Source organism: Formica exsecta, unplaced genomic scaffold (assembly GCF_003651465.1).
Source record: "Formica exsecta isolate Colony F162 unplaced genomic scaffold, ASM365146v1 scaffold80, whole genome shotgun sequence".
NCBI lineage: Eukaryota > Metazoa > Arthropoda > Insecta > Hymenoptera > Formicidae > Formica > Formica exsecta.
In genome coordinates, this window is record NW_021853570.1 from 2,190,806 (window position 1) to 2,213,323 (window position 22,518).

The following is a 22,518-nucleotide window of genomic DNA, read 5'->3' on the forward strand; positions in this document are numbered from 1 at the left end:
AATAAATAAATATATATAAGTGGATATATGAAGAAATAAACTAAATATTTTGCGAAAAATATTCATATTAATATCTTCATATTTATTGCTGAGATATTTGTAGTAGCCTTGGAATATTTTTAATGACTACCTTGTATTAATAGCGACTGTCATTATATTCTGAGTTTGACAGTCGTGGATCAGAAATCTATTTACGACTAAAATGCTTCAATCTTGTACTCGTTCACCTTGTACTCATTTCATATCTCCATTATTGATTTGACCTACAGAAAATAATCTCGTAATTATCGTTAGATGACACGTGTTTAATTATATCATGACAGAGATTATACTAATCGTAACTGAACGTTATCTATAATTCTAAATATTGCATCTTCACACACAAAGCACGTGGCCTGTCATACGTATCTACCACCGGTCGAGAGCCGGCAAACACCTTCGTTTCTTCGTTGAGATCCGCGATAGAGGTAGGGGTTGAAAGTAACACGTGGTGGGAGATGTTTCGGCCGGGTTAAGTTAGGCTGGGGTCCCCTCTCCTAGCGATGCGACGACCGCTTCCCGGGGGACCGGGGGGCCCACAAACGTCGGCCCTGACGAAGGAATGAGAGAGACGATTAACTACGAAGGATGAGAGCAAACGAGCGAGCAAGTGAACGGAGATCGGGATACCGATCCCTTATAGCAAGACAGAGAGAGAATAAGGCGCAGAATGGGAGGGATAGAGAGAGAACCGATCGTGAGAGTGAGAAAAGGAGAGAGAATGATGGGGAGGAAAAAAAAGGGAAAAACGAACCGAAAACCCACACCCGAGCCGGGGACTCGTGAGGGACCTCTTCGTGGTCTCAGTTTGAATCGAGCATCCTTGGAAACCAGCGGTTCGATTCCAGACTTTCGACTTTACTATCGTGACTCACTTTACATACTCTCCTCCTCTTCTTCTTCTTGTCTACCTATTCGTCGTCTTTCTTGTTTTCTTCTCCTACTTCTCGGTGCTCGCACGTGTCTTCGAGAAAAGCGTAAAATTGCAACCGCGAAACATCCACGTGACGTAAATATCTCGTTACTTGTGTCGCCGAGGAGCCGCGACGCGACCACGTGGAAGAGATTCTCACTGATCTCTTTGCAGTCGGACACTGATACATAGTGCGCAAATCGGTTTTTCTCTTCCCTGTGAGGTGAGGACACTGTGTCCCGAGGGATTTTTTTTCTACAGATATCTTGGATTTCGATGATCGAAAAGAAGATCCGAAGAACCGGCTAATCCGCTATTGGTGAGTTACAAATTATTTCGCAAACATGTTCTTTCTCCGATGAAAACCGATGTGACTTCTTCATAAGTTTTATTTCAAAATTTTCTCTTTAGTGAAAACTTTAACTCTCACAATTTCTTTTCTCGTGATAATAATCTAATGTAAATACCGATTCGTGAAGGCTGCATATTTACCTCGGATTCCTTTCCCAAGTTTTTTTTCTAAACTCATATGTAATTTTTATTCCATTGTATCGCTCGCGTATCAAACACGGATTTTTTTTCTTGTTCTGTTTCAATTTCTCTGATTTTCCTGATTATAACAAGAGTCATAAAACAATGCTTTTTAATATATTAAAAATTAGAATTTAAGCAATTCGACATTTAATCTGTCAAATTTAAGTAACTGAAAATTAATGTTCTAATTATATTTTGAATTTTTATACGTACATAAATGCATTGAAAAACAGCAGGTTCTATTCTTTATGGTTTATAAGAGATATAGCATAAGGTAAACCATGAAGGTAGAATTTAATATCAAAATTATGTATATAAAACTATAAATAATTTACATAAAAAGGCTAAAAAAAAAAAGAAAGAGATATGACATAAAATTTTTAAAAGTCTCGATACTACGGATCAGATCTCAAATCCAATTTATATTGGAGACAAAATTCAATTTATATTATGAAGAAGACACATCTCTCGGAAGACTGGTTGTACAAGGTTTTCGAGGCTGTCATCTCGCGCCAACTATAAGAGAGATTGTTTTGCTTTTTTCCTTTGTTTTTATTTTTTGCTCGATGTACCGAAAACGATCCACAATTTATCGCGATCAAATTTTCGAGGAGAGCTATCGATCTCCCCAAGATTCCACGAAACGACAGCACCGGAAGACCTTTCAAACCAGTTTCCTAAACTTGCGGACGTGAGAAAGATTACGAAGGACGAATCGCCTTTACAGTTTTGCGAAAACTGACCAAAGACTTGCAGATTATAATACTCGTTTACCTTCCGATGTCGTATTACCAGTTGTTTTGCAATATTCGCGTTAAAGATACAACACGTCATTAAATTCGACAAGCATTGCCGACATGATTTTGACAGTGTGCAAAATCCGTGCTCGACATTCCCCGCAATTTCTCTTTAAAATATCATTTTATTCGACAGACAAGCGTTCTTTGCTGATATTTTTGTGCAATTGGAATTCTCCGGAACAATCGATTTTAAATCGGATGATCTTTCAAATCGAAAGAAAAACGTAGCATTTCCCCCGCTTCGGGCGACAAAAATAGAGGGTGACAAACGTCGTCGTTGTCACGAGATTCGCCATAGCTTGACAGCCCGAGGGGAAAAACGATAGATAAAAGGAGAAAGTAAAGCGAGGATGGGATACCTTCTCGAACAGGACCCCCGTAGCACAGGCATTTTGGAATCTGCGGGAGGGAAGAAAGAGGGGTGGGCACGGTGTACCAGATCCCCTGGGATAAAGCGCACATGGTACCGGGATGGGATTATCTCAGGTCAGGTACGAGAAGAGGTTCCGGAATCGAGATCCAGCGCATCGTACCTCGCCAACAATGCTCCCGCTGTGGATCACCGTTGATCCACAGCGGGTTCAATGAGATTGCGTAAAAATCTGTGCGCTTCATTCAGAGTGTGGGAGTCTGCGCAGAGGAATCCTCTTACTCGCATGAAAATATAAAAAGACCCTGACGTGAAAAGCGAGATGCGTCAACGTACTTTTCGGTGTGTCCTGTTTAACTAATTTAATAGAGTATCTTCTACGAAAATTTATTAACAAAAACAGAACTGATATATATTGAAAAATTCGTTATCTATATCAAAATGAAAATTTTAAGACTGATTCAACACTATCAACGTATCAATTCTTTAACGTATTATTTTCAAAATGGTCACATCTCGTTAAAGAGAGTGATGCGGTCGTTGGTCGAGCGAGTCGTTAAAAAAAAATTCTGAGTCTTGTCGTAACGAATCATCTGACGTGCTGGTAGAAAGATCCCCGATCGGGTCCAGTCCCTAGAAATCTCCGCCTCGCGCGGCCGTTGACCGTGGTTCGTTAAAAAAGAATCCAGAAAGACGATCACCTATGAACCCACCGGCGACCGTTACACGGTTTCCAGCTTCGACCGAGTCATTTTTCGAATTCGCCTAATCTCAGCTAGACAATGGCACGTCGACGCTCGCCTGGAAGCAGGACGAAACGTCCCGCTTCAGGATGCGCGTCGGAACCGGTATCCTGTCGCAGGATACCGTTGCCCGGGACATCTCGCAGGTCTCGGGAAGGAAGAGGGATAACGGGGGCATACGGAGGGAGTTGGAGAAAAGTTGGTAGGATCTATGAGAGGGTGCATATGTATGCGCACGTAGGGACACGTACGACGCCTTTGTGTCTCGCGCGAGGAGATTGTTCTATTGTTACGCGGAGAGACAGGTTTCATTTATGGTCACGTATGGTAATGACTCCGCGGAGAAGAAGAAGGAGAGAGTGACAGGCTCCCATAGGTCTTCGGGCCCTCGGGTGCAAGTGGGTAAACCGGGCAGTCAGACGGCCCCGGCAGGATGAGGAATCGCGCATCGGGGATACGCATATAAATTTGCATATTTTCGGCCCGCATCCTTCGACGCCCGGCCCACGTGGGAATCCACGGGCTCCTGGGCAACCGGTGCGCCGCCAAGTCGTCCGGAGAATGACGAGCACTTTTAACGGTTTCTTTTGTCGTTCTGGAATTAGAGATTTCGCTCCCGGCATTCCGGCAGACTCCGGGTTATAAATTGACGTAGATAGCGCGTCGCGAATTTAATTATTTGCCAGAATTTAATACGGAATCGGATGGAACACGCGGACGAAAAACGCGACGCGCAATTGCTGAAAAACAGTGTTTAATTCTCTCGATTATGTATCCTTAGCGTATCGGAACGAGGGCGACGGTCGGATAATTTTTTTCCGTTCCCTGGCGTTCCGAGTCGCGGAGCATTAATGATGCCACAATCGCCGGAATCGCCCTATTTCCACCAAATACGTTTGATAGGAAATTCCGATTGCGCCCGTTGCATCCTGCATTATAGCGAGTTTTTGCGAACTGTCTGCGCCTCGTTTCGGTATAGCTGCGCATGTACCGAACCGGTGAACATGCCGCTTTTCGTAAACGGACCGACGCGACGTAAGCGCGAAGGATACTCAAAACATGCCATAAATGGAACAATGACATGTTTTGGTCCGTCGGTCGATTCTCCTCTTTTTCCATAAAAACAGTCTCCGGTGGTCGTGAACGGGGACGCTCTATTGTGAGATATCCTTCGGTTTGTACCTTCCGTTTCGCTCGTAGGTGGTTGGCGGTAAAGATCACGTTGTCGGTGGCTAGTTTTGAATTTAAAGAGAACAATAAGCCGCCGGAGTAACGTTTAGAAATGCACAATTAGTAACGATGCGGGAAGACCCCCCCTGCTGCCAGACGATTTTTCTAACCCGCATGAATCCTAGACGAGCAGTCCGGTCATATCTGCTCTTTGTCATTCTCACCATGCGATAGCATCAAATCCGCAGTCTGTTTTGTCAACATCGACGATCGTGATTGAAGCGAAATTTCAGGGAAATATTCTGTACAACACTTTAGTAATGATCTCATTCTAAACGAATAAATAAATGAAGAATTAATCCGAATAATGCTTTTAATACCTCAAGCATGAAATAAGCGTTTCAACCTTTCTGTATTACTTGATTTCTCTGAAACGGCCGGTAATCGCGGCTTTGCCCTCTTATTAATTTTAAAGCCATAATTACGATTTCAATAATATACGACTCGTAACTTTTCGTGTCGATTCTGTAACGAGGCGTCACCGAGACGGACGCCGCGTGTTTTTTAATCTCCTTTTCGTGCATGGTTAATGGCATGATGGTTAAGTGACTCCTTCTCGGTTTTCTTCTCCGCGACCGCTCGCGTCCTTCCACCAAGAACACGCCGCTCTTTTTTATTTTTCTGAGGAACAAGGAAGGACTCGCGGAGGCAAGTGGCGAGGAGAAAGAGGAAAAAGACGAGGGGAGAGGGACGAGATCCTTCGTGTGTGGTCCTGCCGGAGTCCTCGGTCAACTCGTATGGCCGAGGTGTCGCGTTGTGTGTGGTATGCTACGGTGTCTTACGTCTCGCGTCGAGACATACCATGCGAACCACCATAACTACGAAGAGGCCCCAGGACACTCCGTGCACGTGTAGAGGAACAACACGCAGGAACGACGATTCTTCGTGCTCATGTTTTACGCGAACCCCCTAGAGAGATTCTGGAAAATCTCGTGGACTGCGTTTCTCGTTGTTTCTCACTCATTCGTAGATATCTAGCCGTCGTTGTCACTTCCGACATCTGGAATTTTAGTGCGCTTCGTCAGTGTACTGGTAGCCTAAACGAGTGTCATAAATATGGACCGGCATCAAATTACAATGGATCTCTTTATAAAGCATTCTCACATTTATTCAAGCGAGCTACGTCATGCTGATAATATGAACTTTCTGTGGATGCGAAGAATCTCCCGGATTCTTCGAATTCCATACATATCGTCAATTCCACAAATTCTTTAATTTATAAATCATTTAATTTATAAATCATTAAGATTGTAATAACAAGAATATTTTTTCTTGTATCTTTATCGATAATCAGAAAACAAACATATGCATTTTACAAATCTTTATACAATAATAATGTATTTTATAATAATAATAATAATAATAATAATAATATATAATAATAATAATAATAATAATTCTAGAAATTAATTAGTAGTATTTGCATGCATTTATATAATATATAAATGCATTGACGCAATCATGATCGCCCTTGTGTGATCGCCCCGCATTTTATTAATTTTCTTGAAAAATGCCAGCCTTTTATTTTATTATTATTTTATATCAAAGTACATAAAAATATCGAGATCTTTTTTCATGTCGAAATATCTCTACCATATACACATAGCTTACACTCAAGCTTTCATAATGGTCATTTAATTCGTCGATTTAATCGCTTTTGTGAATCCATTTGCCCTAACAGGTGACACTTCATCACATGTTGCTCAACTGCGAGTATAATGCGGGCGCTGTATTTGCGCTATTATTAGGAGGGCGATAGACTCGTTGAGAGATACTGAAGAGATCTTATGCAATACAATGTCGCCACATCTAAAATGATTTTCTTTATTCCTATTTGTATATATCACCAGTTATAATTGTTAAACTTAATTTTGAAATGCGACAAATTTTTATAAACAACTGTTTTCTATCTTAGAAAACGTATGGCTAAAATAAAGAAACAATAAACAAGTGTGCATACAATTATACTTATTGTTAGCTGAATAATTAATTAATTTATTAAAATTAATTATTTAAATTTCATCAATAATACATTTCTACCTGATAATTAAATAGATCAAATTTGTTTTCTAGTTATTGATACGAATTAATAATTCAGTATTCATTAATTAGTACAACGTGCGTATTCAAATGCAAGAATATAATTAAGTCCGATAAATGTTTGAAGATATTTTTTTGAGACTTTAAGTAATTAATCGAATAACTTTATTTTCGAGTTCATTTTTTATCGCCAAATTAATATACTAATATTAATTAATTTTTATACGAATAATTAATGCCTTTGTAGAAGACACCGATATTTATACAAGTGTACGTTATCAGGTTGCATACAATACCGAAGCGTTTGAAAGTTATGCACATTTTTCATAAAAGAAAAACATCTCGCCGATTCATTGAAACTTGAAACAATAGATTCGATGACTTCTCGATAATAAGGTTACATAACGATAATAAAATAAATAAAATGCGTATTATACATATATGATAATACTGATAATAATAAATCGCAAAACTCAAAAAGGAATAATGATGGAAATATAAAATTCGCGGGAGAGAGGACCGCGTCTATTTTTGATCTCGCAGATCGTGTCATCCTGGCACGGCCTTAACCTTGGAATGGCAGAAAATGTAAAAAACGAAGGAAGAAAGAAAGGGAGCTACGAAAACGTACGCGACGGCGGTATTTATTCGATGTGGGAGGTCCTCCCCGACGGTTTCCCTGGCACAAAATGTTCGAATCATTTGTCAATGCGGTCCAGTTTAGCGATTCGTCTCACCAACACAAAAATTCCACAGCTCGATGCCATGGGGTGTTGGCATAGTCTATACAGGGCACTCCCTATCCTCCGATTTCTTTCATTCCGGATCCTGCTCCGCAGTCAGACCGGGGTGCGGAATGAGATCCTTCCCTTGTGGAACGGCTTTCTTTCTTGCGGTCTACCAAAGGTGTGAAATTCATGATTAATTATCGATTTTTCGAAGGCGGGTTGAGAACCGTGATTCTATAGGTCCATATGAAAGATCAGGCTGATTCTACGTGATTACCCATGAGACTATCCATATGTCGCGTGTAAAATTTGAGAATTTTTACGGTAAATAATTATATTCCTTTTATCATTAGCATTTTTAATATTATACTGAATTTTATATCAGAATATTGTATAAATATAGCAACTAACAATAAGTATACCGATCTCTCCGGTAATGCATTCTCCGGAGAAGAATGTATGACTTTAGACCTGACGCGTTCGTGTTTGCGAAAATATTCTTCCAACCTCCCGTGTAGCCATTCGCCGAGACATTCCTGTACGTCGTACAAACAGAGGAAAAGGGGGAAGGGAGTTGGCAAATATTTTCCTTCCTATGTTACCGCACGCCGTGCGCTCTTTTCAGAAACTGTGAAACGCGCAAAGGTGAGATTTTCGATCGCGTGTCCCGATGGTCGAGCACTTATACAACGCGGCGGGATCGGAGGGACGTTTTTGTAGGTGTACCGGGAATCCGTGCACTATTCTATTTATTTTTGACCTCGTGAACTCTCCATGGGACTTTACCAAGTTAGATTTTTCGAACAAGATAAAGACATACATAGATTACATTGTGAATTATTGAACAATCTCCTCTAAATCATTGAACGATTCAATACTTAGTTTTGCAAGGAAAAAAATTGCTGCGAAAAAAGGGATTATTTATCTAAGTACGGGTTTATTAAGAATATTAAAAGAATAAAGAAAATCGCTTCGGAGATTTAACTAATCGCTTAAAAGGGAGATAAGAGGCAAGCACGAGTCTACTTTTGTTTATACGTTCTTATTTTCCTTTTTAGCTTTAGGGAATAATTCTATTAATTTAACTTATCCCATTTACCATATATAGTTATATCTCATAACTCTATTTAAATTCTATTTCTCGGCGATAAAAATCCTAAAAAAATTGATATAATCACGATATATACCTTAAAAAAATAAATGTACTTTCTAAAAATGTGTGTTTGATTACAATACTATTTTACACAAGATTATTATACATATTGCAACAATATTGTTACAATACTATTGCACAAATGAAAATATATAAATTTAATATCAATTCTATCCGCCTCTTATTAATTTCTTTAAACGAGAAAACGGGTTTTTAGTTTGATGACAGATAGATTGATGACAGACAGATATAATCAACATATCTCAAGACATATCTTAGAATATACTGCAAAAGATAATATATTCTATTTTCAAATTTATTGTTTCTATCTTGAGAATCTTATCGGGACATTAACATTTTCATGAATCCGATGCTACTGTACGTCAGTAAGATTAGTATCACTGCAATAATGACACCGGCGACATAAGATCGTCGTAAGATAACGACGTAATGGCAGAATTATTTAATTGGCATTTCTCGTTCTCTCGACGATAGGAGAACATTGCGTATCGTACGCACACGCACACGAAGAACGTCCTCGCGAGGAGAATGCAGGAAGAACGAGAGACCCCACGGCGGGAGGATTTAATCTTCAATTCCGAAAATCAACGTAATGTATTCCACCCCGAGGGGGAGAGAGGGGGTGGGGATCCCTCTTACCCGGCTTAGGAGTGGACGAGTAGAGTAGAAGGATGGAGGGCAGGGTGCTCGCAACCTGTAATTTCAACGCGAACGGGCTAAGTCGTCGGTAATATGGGAGCCCGGAGCTGGTATAACGGCTCATTTCCATAATTCGTTCTTTAAGCATCATTTTTAATAGGCCCCTGGCGCCGTGCGAGCGGACCGTGCGGCGCTTCGTCGACGTTGTGCCCGGGGGGGCTCTTCGTAGACCCTTACGGGGGAGATCTCCGTAATGTTTACACGACATTGGTCAGACTTCTGTCGTCCTTCGCCGTCGTTCGCGTCGCAGTAATGTCTTCATATATTCCCACGAGTATGAATCGTAATTTTCCTGGAAGAGTCTCTTCCTTTTGTCGCCAGATACGATTCGTCGTAAAAAAAAAGTTTTATTGTAAAAAAAAAAGCGCGCATATTCAAGAACTCCTTTATTAAAACCACAGAATAGTCCGATAATGTACGATTTGCAACCTGTAATTTCCTGAAATCTTTCTTTTCCCTCCGCTTTCTTATCATTTATATACCGCATCGACAGATAGCACAGATGCTATCCTATTGTCTCGACCGTGTAATGAGCACCGGTCACAATTGCTCTACATCAATTGCCAGTACCCCGAATTTCGTATGCTTGGGATGCTTACAAAAAAAAGGAAAAAAAAAAACGGAAGTACGGTACAACTCGCAAGACAAGGCATGGCGAACAAGTGGTGCACCGTCTGCCGCTGCCAGCCTTATAAACCGGTCACGTGACCGAGCAGGATCGACGAATCAACGTGTGGTAGCGCCACGAGGAATCGTCGGAAGATTACCAAGAGAAACCGCGGGAGGAAGCGAGGGAGAGACCGATGGATAATACGTGTTACAGAGAGAGAGAGAGAGAGAGAAAAGCAGAGAGAAGAAGAAGGAAGATGAAGCCGGAGCGAGATGAGAGAGTTCACTTCTTCCTCTCGGTAGCAAGGTTTCGAGTCGGCGCGGAGGTAGAGGACCCCCGTCGTGCTCTCCCGCTGCGACCGGTAGCCATCCTCCTGTCCCGTACGTAATACGCATTACGTGTGTGAGTGCGTGGCACGACTCGCATACGTGGGGAGCACACGCGTGTATCAGACCCGAGCCGGCGCACGCCATTGCGATATTAATATTCCGTCTTTAAGCACGGTAAATCAACGGAGAAACACGCACGTTCATCCTCGACGTCGATCTTTGTTCGTAGCTTCGATTACTTCGGGGGGATTTTTAAAGATTCCGGAAGGAAACTACACGCTCTGAAATTGAACGAGGGTAATTCTTGCACGATAGGTGAAGAGGTACGTCTAGCCGCACGACGTCGAAAGAAATTAATATACGCTGGATATGGTCGCTTTATTCGACAGGAGCCGCTTCAGAAGAAGCTTCTTGAAGAAGTCCACAAAGGAGAAACGGAGTCTAGCTCCTCTCCATATGTTTCTCTCACGGCACTCGAGACCCACTATCGGCCGGTTCCGCGCCGCCGATGGGATTTCGAAAGAGTGGAAGATAAAAAAAAAAAAGGGCAAACTCTCTCTCGACGCGACCCCTCTGAACCCCTCCCCCCCGACAGCGCGACGAAATAAAAAGTACGACGCGATGCCGCGCATGGATCGCGGGAATTTCAACCCCCGCTGTGAGCCAACGGTGGAGCTATGGAGTGGCTGTGCAACATGCAGGGGAGATCGAGCACCTCCTTCCTTCTTTCCTCTCCCCCTCCCCCTCCACCCCCTTTGTCCTGACGTATTTTTGTGATGCGAACCACACGCAAAGCGCCACGCGATCTATATATTCGGTTTCCCACCTCGTCGCGGCTGAAAGTGGTCTCTCGCTGAGCATGGGGCGATCCAATTTTCTTCTCAAGGTTTCCCTCGGAACGGGCTTCCCGTAGGGAAGCTCTCTTCCCATCGAGACGAAAAGCTTCTAAAACTTAATGAATGTTTGACAGAGGAATTGTACTCGCGTTCGTTAACGAATCATTCCGTCTATTCAACGTTCCATTAAACTCGGTAGAAAAAGAAAGAGAGAAGAAGAGAGAAAGAGAAAGAGAGAGAGAGAGAGAGAGAGAAGCCATATATATATTTTTTTAAATTTTTATTAATTGAATTCACTCGCGCGCGAGGAACGCTTGAAAGAGTATCCTCTTAAGAAAGTTCGATACTAAATAACGTTCAGCTTGTGTACCGCCAAATTTTACTACCGCGCAGCCAGCAGAAACCTTAACGTAACTTTAATTAAGGAGATATTCGGAATGTCGAAAGCAAATTATTAGTTGCGGCGGCGTTAAAGACGAAAAGGATGCCGAGTAGAGTTCTCTTGTATCCGCGAGAGAGGCGATTCAATTTTTCACAATCATCGTAAACAGGACCCGAGGGACGTAACAGCTACCGAAATGGTCGCCCCGGCTGGCGAGCCGGGGCCCATCGAAAGATCCCAGGGCCCGATGGTATCCCCAAGGGAAAGCACAGGAATCAAATCTAAATGAAAGATCTGCGGGAGGGGGAAGAAGAGGAGGGAGAGAGGGAGCGGGGCAAAGGGAAATAAAATCTCTTTCGGCGTTCCACGGACACATCATAAGCAGCGGTGGCGAAGAAATAGTGGGAGGCAAGGGGGTTAAAGGGAAGAGAGAAGAGGGGGGAGGGGGAAGAGTAGGACTATCTCTCTCCCGGATCTCAATCTAAAGACTCCAAACATATTTTCTCGAGTTTAGCGTCGGGCCCGGCTCTTCCATTGGCCGTCGTGGAATCTCCGTCTCGAGCCGTAATCTTCCTTCTTTCCCTCTCGTCCCTTTCTCCCGTCTTTCTCTCTCTCTCTCTCTCTCTCACGCGCATACACACACATACACATTCTCTTTCTCTCCCCTCTAGTCCTCTTCTCGATTTCTTCTACCTGTTCGCCGCGTTCCCCGAGATCAAAGCACGCCGACGCCAGCAGCCCGGTCCGTGGGGTGTCATCCGAGATGAAGGGTGGGAACCGGCGGTTGCAGGAAAGGTCAGGGGGGAAGAAAAGGCGAGATGGGGCAGGAAAGGTGGCCATACAATATTCATTAACGTTAAGGTAAGGTCGCTGGGGGTACTTTTCTCGGAGGATGAATCAAGAATTGAGTATCGTCTGATGTGTACCGGTATAAATTATAGCGTTCCTGTGTGTGTGTATGTGAGATCGATCGAGGCCCCCGTTGCCCGACCGCATAATGACTTTACGTAAAAGAGGTAAAAGTGCTTCGGGAAATGAGACCGATTCTCGCACGAAGTCTAATACATAAAAGCAAACGATGAATTGCATGTGTGTGCGTATGTGTGAATGACTTTACATAAAATTATCGTGTGATATGATAATGTTTAAAAAAATATTTCTTGTATACATATCACAGATCTCTGTTTCGTGCCGCAACGACGACTAAGATTGTGAGCGACACACCATAAAATTTATAAAACGCATACGAAATGAACGATGCGATACGATCGCTTAGGACGGACACACAACGCTAAAATTATTTTCCAAGTTAAGATCGCGCGGGACGAATAGCGTTCGTGTTTCTCAGTCGATCTTACATTTTTTTCAACGGTTATCGATTGTCCGGCATCAGCTTTGTCGTCAGGGAAGATTATACGACCCCATCCTTCATTCTTTATCTTGTCACGCGAATTATCCAATTATTTATATATTAATTTAACGATAATTTCTTTGAAAAGTTTATTTCAAAAAATTATTCTATATATTTTCATATCTTTCGTATATTATTCAATCGGATTATCTTTTATAAAATATTGCAGCGTGTTAAGTGATAAAAGAATATTTCTGTATGATGAAGCAGCAATAAAAATTAATGCGATATCGCGTGAATACACGATATTAAGCTGTTATATTAAAGTAATGGATGGGCATCATTAAATTCGTGTTTATTCGTTTATCAAGCAGTTCACGTAAGAAGACCCCCTCAACAATGTTATCGAGAAGTCAATACCGATAAGTATTGACTTATCAGAATGCACGTTCTCTCACGTATCTTCACACTTTTAAGAATTCATTCTTTTCATTTTTTTTCTCTTTTTTTTTTTTTTGAAGAAAAAAAGGATGCTAAATAATTCGCTTGCATTATAAACGATATATTATAACACATTTAATTTAACGAAAAATACTAGTAATTAAATATTTAGCTTTCTTATAATCTTTTCTTTAATCATGTTATGCTAAAATACGATCGTTTTGCGGCGACATTGAAAACCGTTCACGTGGATAGCAACAGGTAGATCTTTATACCGATAAAAGTCTGAACTTGTTTACTTGAAACCGCCAGACACGCGGATTCCAAGTCGCGACGAGATTAGATTGCCGTTCAATTAACACCCCAACGTCGCTGAAGCGTCGCTATTATACGATATATCATTCGCGATATTTTCAGATAACTTACGAAGGAAGAGGCCTCTTATGAGAAATCTTTCTCTTGAATTATATATAATAATTTATTAAGAAAAATGAACAGATAAAAATAAGAGAAAATACGGTCATTAAGATAATTATTGTTCCGCCGTATTATCGTCGCGTTATAAATCAGACGATCGATGGCCGAACAAAGCTACGGCATAAGGGAGATTTCTCACGGATCATCGGATCCATCTTTCCTTTGTGATCGAAGAAAGTGGACGGATTTTCCCCCCGGTTTTTGTTCGCGAAGCGTCAGCCGCGATCGTTTTCCACGGGATGGAAAACGGAACCAGGCTCGCGCGTCTGACTTTTCATCCGTGGAGAATAGACCATTATCTCTCGTATACGTGGTGTGCATTTACGACATCTGTTATGTCTACGAGAAACGTATTTTCCATTTCTCTGGTGGAACTAAGTGGTCTTTATAAATCTTGCTTTTGGCGTTACGATTTACAGCGGGGAATTAAATACCTCAATTAATGACGTCATTAATAACATTGTGCACGGCCTCGTGTATTACGCGGCAAATAAACGAAATGGCAACAAGAATTAAACGTTCCGCCTTGTCTAAATATAGATATAGAACCTCATCCATTGTGCAAATTAATAGAGGCATAAACACTCAAATAAATAAATTTTTTTTTTAATCGAAGATTTGAATAGCACTCGGGGATTTTACTTATGCTGTGGATAATGATTTCAACATACCACTAAGAATAAAAATAATGTCCTCTTGACTTTTGCTTCAGTGACTATTACAATATGTGGCTTCAAAAGATATAGTGTCGGCCAAAGTCATTTACGATTAGCGTATCAACTCCAAATATTTAGATAAGGTCTGAAAAATTGAGCCATGTTTAGACGAAAGTTTGGCCACCTATCGCGTTTACAAGATTACTCAGTGAATACAAGTGTTGTCGCGACAAATGATTCGTGACAAATTGAATTATATAATATGGAATTTTTTCTCCTCCGTATGACGCGATATTTCGCACCGTGAAACATGGCGGATTAATGATAGCGTGTCAATCTCCCTTTTTTTTTGTATCGTGAATCTACGTCAAGAATAACGCATGATCGAGAGTACCGCAGGTTGGAGTGACGCGATATTTCGCACCGTGAAACATCGCGGATTAATGATAGCGTGTCAATCTCCCTTTTTTTTTTTGTATCGTGAATCTACGTCAAGAATAACGCATGATCGAGAGTACCGCAGGTTGGATATATCTATCAGACGGCATCTCGTGTTGCCTAACAATCCCGCTGATCTCTGAAGTCACGTCATACATTCGAACGAGATCATCGTGATCATCGCGTCGGCGCGCGCTCGTCCAATTATGAAACTCGCGCCTTCACGGTCACATGTTGTTCTTTATCTGCCCCGATATCTTCCCATCGATCGTCGATCGATCGATGCTTTTTTTTTAATCATCATTCCTTTTAAGCGCCGCGCGCGCGGTCGTAAATCGTCTCCTCTCGTCTGTCGCGTCCTCTTATCAATTGCGTCATCGCGCCAGGAACGTGTTCGAAACCACGTGACAGTGACCTTCGCACGGATCGTCTTTCGAAACGGCGATAGGCTGGTCACTTCCTGATGACGAAGATCCCCTCCCACGGATCAGCCGTGGAAGCGGGCGATTGTCGTCCAGGGACGCTGTCGTCATTTTTCGCGAGAGAGCGCGTGATTTTGCCTCCGAAAAGAAATTATCCAGTCGGTTTTGTTGATTCAGTTTGCAGCCCACCAATTCACACCGATGTGCTAATACGCTAGATAACACGCCGCCAGATGTGAGAGAGAAAGAGAGAGAGAGATACGCGCAGACTTTGTTCCCACCCGCGCATCTTGCTGATCAGCAGCGGACCATGTGGGACGAAATCAATGAATTGGGGAGGTCGTGATTACACCGCGGGAGGTGGCCGAGCGATCTGATATCCTCTTCTTCGTCTCTAAATCGTCTATCCTTCTCTTTCTTGTAGGTCAGCAGGGGTCAATCTTCATTTCGTCAACAGAATGTCTGCTGAATTAATCACAATTTTTCGCTTGTATAAAATTTCCATTTTGGTTTCAATGAAGTTCGTTTCTATACATATGCGTAATTCGTTCTTATCATTCTGCTGTTTATTTTTCCTAGAACATTCAAATATTATTTTTAACGATGATCTGAATCAGAGTCATCGCTATTAAATCAAAGCTATTTTAATAATGCTAAAATAATTTCTAAAACGGGATAATTTTTTGTAAAACGTGTATGTGTATTCTTTAGGCTATTTCATAATTATTTGCTATTCGATTAATCGTCGGCTTGATATTAACTCTTGTTTGCTAAGACGACTGTATCGAGAAGGCCACCGACAAACTGTTATCACTTCTCTCTTCTTTGTATTAGTGATACTCATGGAGGGGCGTAATAAAGATGATTGCGCGGCTATATATAAGCCTGCGCATCCGTCATCGCCATCAGTTCGATATTCCTCATGTTTCGTTTTGTTAGTAGCGTTCTTACGATATTTCAAGCAGACTCTTATCTTGAGCGTTCGAGCAAAGATTGTCGAAGAAAAAGTGTGATAAATAAACGACTCTATTGATACGTAACTCTTTCAACGTATTATAAAGAGGGCGATCGAGCCAACTACAACTCAATCGGCAAAAGTTCATCGAGCTTCATCCTCGAGCTCTGACCGCTGTTGTTTTTCATTCTTCTTCGTCTGCGACGCATCATCTTCGCTGTCCCCGACGAGTAAACAACGAGCGATCGGAAAAAATGGGATACTCTTAGCATCGATCAAATCGTTTGTCGTTCGCTGAATAAACGCGCATCTCCAGTCGGTTCTTTTCAGCTACTGTCAGCGTTATTAAATTAATCCGTCAAAATAACACGCGCGAGGACTATCTACGGAAGTGTGACGGCAGTGTTTCATGATTCATTTACTACGGTGGTACAGCCCAGTTATGTTCTCGATCAAGTACAGCAAGCAATTTCTGAGCTATCGTATACTCAAGTCCAACCGGTTCAAATATATCTGACGATACGGACTCGGACTAGATAAAGGGTGCGCGCAAGGTGGTGTGTGTGTATCTTATCGCGGACGGTTTGTCGTACCTACGGTGCTCAGAAAGGCAGAGAGGATTGTGTCCCAGCAAGACCTGGAAAGTCTTGTATCCAAGTCCAATGGCCGGATCGCTTTTTACAGCGATGCGAGCTTGAGGAAGTACGCCGACGACAACGGCGACGACGACGTGACAGACTCAGTGCCATCGAAAATCGCTAGTGAGGCGAATCTTTCGAGGGCAAAGGGTGATAGGAGCTTGAAAGAAAAAAAAAAATTATTGCAAAAGAAATTGAATTGGTAACGACGTACGATTTCATTACCGAGGAGAGAGATTTTTATCAGGAACAGAGTATTAAAATTTGGAATACAAACGTATGCAAAGAAAGCATAAAAGCAAAAAAAAAGATCCAATTGATAGCAAATCATTTTGTCGATAAAAAATTTTGAGGAAGATAATTAAAATTCGCAATCAAGATTAAAATTTTGCCAAACCGGCTTATAAGAAAGTGGCTATAGTAGCTAACGATTTGTTAAAATAATTTTCAAACAGATAAGTCAATAAAGATATCGAGAGAATAGTCATTAACGGTGTACATTGTGAGTACACGAGAAATTGCAGAGGCTCTAGAATTTATCTAGAAAGAATTTACCTAGAGTAACGACATTGCTCGATGCGCTTATATATCAGCTGAAAGATCATTAGAGCGGCAGGATAAGCAGAGTAAGCGGAAAGCGAGATCACTCGGAAATTCCTTCGAGAGGCACAGACACTGTAATTTTTCACGGCAGTTACATACACATATACTTTCTTAAGTAAATACACATGCATAATCGAGCCTACATAAAACGCGAATTAAAGGGAATCACTAATTAAAGCAACGATCGAGCGAAATCTGCACGTCTTTGGCGAATCGGAATAAAATCGCGGAAAGAAGTAAAAAAAAAGATGATTAAAAAAATGATCGTTTACGTCCCGGGCAGAATGCCAACTCACGTTGGTCCCTACGGCGCCGCTCGTTACCCGGGCACCCTGCTAGGAACTGCCCCGGGTTTTTACAGCTCGGTTTCCGGCTACACCACCGACCCGGGTCCGAGCTATTACGGGAGCCTCAACGTCCAGCATCAACCAGCGCCGCTGGATCTTCCGATTTGGCCGCGAAGAATGCCGGCCGAGGAGGAACTGGGGGCCTCGCCGGCCGTTGGGGTGTCCCCGGGCACCCTTGGCAACGGCGGTCCCCCGAGCCCGGCGCATAGCGACTCGGACGCGTCCAGCTCGAGCTTGGAACTCGGTACCATCAGAACCGGCGAGAACGCCCAATTAAAGTGCAGGTAAGAAAAAGAAAGAGGAAAGAAAAGATGAAATTTTTGTCACACTTGTTTCGGTAGATTCATTAGAATTATGTGTCAAAAATTGCTGGATTAATTCGAACATATTTTTTTACAAGTATATATAATTTCATATATATTATTATATATATAAAAATTATCATTATACAATAAATATATAATCTAAAGAAATCTTATATTGCGCATTATAAATAGCAACTAATGTGCGTCTTGTCTTTGTTATCACGGAATTATCGCATAGATTTATAGAGGCAATCAAATGCGTCGTTCTTGATTTGCACTATGTTGTCGCAGACGTTCGTCGTTCTCTTCTCATTAGACTACGCTAATCTGTCTCGTGTCAATGTAGATGCGCGTATCTCTATGCGCATCGCGCGTGCATACCGGTTACATCTAGTTTTCTTGACTGATAGTCGGAAGTTTCTCTATTCGTCATATGCCAAGAAAATTCTGAAGTACGTCTCGACGAGTACCCCTTTTATTATACAATGTTTTATTGCGAGATTAAGAGCTTTCGCAGAATTCAAATTCCTTTGCAATTTACTCTCGCAAGAGGAGAATGTGTATTTCTAATGATAAACAAGTTTACAACCGGCTTGGTTTATAATGTTTATATCTAAAGTCTATGCGTCCTCAATCAAATTTACACTCGATATAAGGCCGGGCGATAGCGATTTCCAATAATAAACGAAAAAAGGAAATTATGCTGATAACGCAAAGACAAATCACTAAATGGTTATAAATATTTTTTATTACAACTTCGACTTTTTATCCGTCGAATGATATGTATGTGAACGATTATCAAGTTCCAGCTCTCTATTGGCTTGATGTTACTCTATCAATAAAAAATAATTTATTATTACAGTTTCTCAGAGAACTCGCACGCGAAAGCCGTAGCTTATCACAGAGCACATCACACTATAAATTTCATTCGTTAAAATTACTGTTTTTTAATTATGTTTTAATTATATTATATTTCACTCGCAGTTGATTCTCAAAGATATTTATTTCTATAAATTATGTATATTATATTTATTTTCTTAGATAAGATTTATGTCGACCATATTTTTCGTACATCATACTTATTATTATTATACATATATTAATATATGGCACACATTATTTTGAAATCATATTAGATAAAACGCGAAGTTAATTTATAACAATCTTAATAATTTATATAATATGTAAAACATATATTGTAGTTGCTTGCAAGTAAAAAAAAAAAAATTAAAGACAAGAGCCGCTCCGGCCAATCAAATCTCTCTCGAAATTGCCTTGATCCACGACCTCCCGTGGACAATATCCGTGCCACTTAATTGGCGGAATTCGTTGTCGTTGACTGGAATAGTACCGAACATCGTGGTCTCCGTTACAATAAACTGATGTCAAACGGCGGCAATTGCAAAATGGCCGCAATTGGTATCAATTTGTCGAGTCAGCGAACATATTCATGACGCAAATGATATTTCGATATTTCAGCACATCAAAAGGCTGCATTCATTGCATCACACTTTCGATTAGTCATGATTTGCGATTTCGCAAAGATAAATTGGCAATTAAAAAAAATTGTACGTTAAAAGGACAGAGCTATAATATTTCTCTTTTTTCTTTTTTTTCAGATGGCATGATTGTGGCCGATGGTTCACATCCCTGGAACAACTTGCAGGACATGTTGCAAGGTTGCACGCTGCACCTGGTCCGCGGGGTCTCTTTTACTGTGGGTGGGAAGGATGCGCGAGAGGCGAGCGTGGGTTTAATGCAAGGTAAGATTCCTTCAAATATATTAATGCGCACATGTGAGAAAAATCGCTTTTGCATTCTTGATGAACACTCATATCTGCCTTTTGTAGGTACAAGATGCTGGTCCACGTACGCACACACACGAACGAGAAGCCGCACCATTGCTTCCAGTGCGACAAGAGCTTCAGCAGAGCGGAGAACCTGAAGATCCACGCGCGTTCTCATACCGGCGAACGTCCCTACGTCTGCCCCGTTGAGGGTTGCAACAAGGCTTATTCGAACTCCTCGGATAGGTTTAAACACACCAGAACCCATGCTGTAGACAAGCCGTACTGCTGTAAAGTGCCAGGCTGCTCCAAGAGGTACACCGATCCGTCGTCTTTAAGAAAACATGTCAAAACTTATCGCCATTACGTAAACAACAACGATAAGGTTCAAGAGAAGAGTTTCGACGACAGCAACGTCCAGGAGAAAACCAGGTTCGACCTGACCTCGCCCGATAAACAGAGTAGCAGTACGTATTCCGAGTCGGACAAGAAGAATTCGAGCATCGAGAGCAGCATATCGGGTTCCAGTCCCAAGGCTAGCAACAGCTTTGAAGAACAGAAGAGTTTCGTCGAGTGGAACAACATATATAATCTCCAGGAGCAGCGGAAAGAACAGGAACAGATGACTCCACCAAAGCCATACGAGCAGGACGTGAAGATCTATCCAAAGATGTACGATGACAGTTACATTATACCAGATAGAATCCAAGTCAATCCCATGTATGCTTCTGGTAGCACCATCATCAAAGATTGCCCTGCGGTGTCGTCGCCTCACACAAGTCCCGGCCGAGTATCTGATCCGATACCATGTATCGGAATGCAATCGACGCCCATCAAGACCGAGGAACCCATGGAATGCAGCGTCACCAAGACTTCTACGGTCGATTACAGGAACATTGATTCAATCGTCAACAGCACACCTTGCAAGAAGGAAAATACAATCAACTCTGATCCAGTGAGACACTCGGTGATCAAGCGGGCGGAGGATCTGAAGATGGAAATAGAGCAGACGCCGCTCAAGGAGGAACTCAAGGACACCGGCGATTGTTGCTGCCGGCACAAATGCTGCGTACACAGCAACGACAGCATCCTCCAGAAAACGAAGATCCTCTCGGATCTTATTCTCAAGACGCAGAACCCGGTCTTTCGACATTTGCTAGATTCGATGGAGTTGCGGTACGGGTTGGAGAACGTTTGGGGCAACATTATAGACACCGCCAACACGTGCGGCCAGGATCTCAGAGTGAAGAACGAGAACGTCGCCGAGATGGAGCAAGATCTGCCGCTGGACTTGACGATCAACAAATAACGAACGATCGGTTGACAACGTACCAAAAAGCTCATAGTCGTCAGTGTACGAATTATCTTCATTATATACGCGACAAAATACGGATTAATTAACATGTCGTAAATTTCACAGAAGCAACAAATCGATGTCGTAATAATTCAATCGGCAAGAAACGAAATTAATCCATCTCTGAAACGAAAATTGTTTCGATCAGACTGCGAAACCAAATATAATTATAATACTTTGTGTTTAATACTTGTGTCTAATACTTAGTATTTAGTATTATATAATGAAAATTAACAAGATGAAAGCAGTCAAAGATCGAACAAAAATTTGCTCAAACCGTTTAAGCAGCTGTCTAGTAATGATTGTACGAATCGAAATGTTAATCAGAGATAATCAGATCTTGGCATACGCTGGAGCAACAATTTTGATCATTTTAATCGATACCTTAAAAATGATGTTTTCAGTTTGTCGAATTAGCAGTATACTAAAATCGGATAAGTATAGCTGATATAATAATGAAAGATAAACTGGTTATATGGCTGTAAATATATTTGAAAGACACGCAGAAAAATGCAAAATAATTTGCTCCCATTCGATAATTCGTTCGTTAGGATTGGAGTCTAAAAGTTATGTTTTTCTTATATAATAAGACCCTTATATAAAACAAATCATATCTCAACACTTTATGTAAACAAAATGTATGTGTATCATATGTATATAGAAATTTATATATATGTGTATGGAGAGTCACACATAATTAAAAAGTGAAGTGAATCTGGGAGGAAAGTGCCTTCCTCTGCTATAAAAGCAGTACATGTTTATGATGTGAATTATTTCAATAAAAAAATACATTATTTATGTATATACATATATTGTGTATTCGCTTCCTTCCCATGCGGCTAATTTTTTGCATAATTGTCCATAGTTGTTTTTCTTATCATTAATGTTATTGTGATACATATACACACATACTGCATAATTTTTTTTATTTTAAGATAAAAAATAATTTTCTTACATTAGTTTTCACTAAGACTAAAATATAAAATTTATTTGTAAAAAAAAGAGATTCTATTGATAAAAAACAATGACATTATTTTAGCTATTTATAAAATTTGGAAAATTAGAGGAAATCGCTTAATTGATAATAGCATATATCTGATAGATATATAATGAATTTCTTTCTGGACAGAAAAAATTTTATATAAAAAAGGATGTTTTGTAATCTCGCTTCTTTTAAAAATTTTAATCTACAGAGTTTAAAAATATGTTTTCGAAATATCTTTTATTTCCTTTTTATTATATGTGATTTGCAGGAAAATTTGATATGTCCGTAACATTTATCGACAGATGGCAATATTAAAAGTCAGCTGGAAACTG

The 22,518-nt window shown here is 41.0% G+C and overlaps 1 protein-coding gene and 1 pseudogene across 2 annotated transcripts; one reads left to right on the forward strand and one right to left on the reverse strand.

Annotated features, from left to right (window-relative positions):
• The first annotated feature begins 841 nt into the window (after positions 1-841).
• On the forward strand, positions 842-22,008 carry LOC115244167 (Krueppel homolog 1-like). 2 transcript variants are annotated; one of them, XM_029821604.1, is made up of 4 exons: positions 842-1,271; positions 17,692-18,039; positions 19,680-19,823; positions 19,911-22,008. In XM_029821604.1, exons 2-4 carry the CDS (start codon positions 17,693-17,695, stop codon positions 21,154-21,156), a joined length of 1,737 nt encoding a protein of 578 aa, XP_029677464.1. In that variant the 5' UTR covers positions 842-1,271; position 17,692; the 3' UTR covers positions 21,157-22,008. The 2 variants fall into 2 exon arrangements, with proteins under 2 accessions (XP_029677464.1, XP_029677463.1); XM_029821603.1 differs by lacking the exon at positions 842-1,271 and having other exon boundaries at positions 16,117-18,039; positions 19,911-22,007.
• On the reverse strand, positions 11,362-16,027 carry LOC115244169 (annotated as a pseudogene).
• Positions 22,009-22,518: the final 510 nt, after the last annotated feature.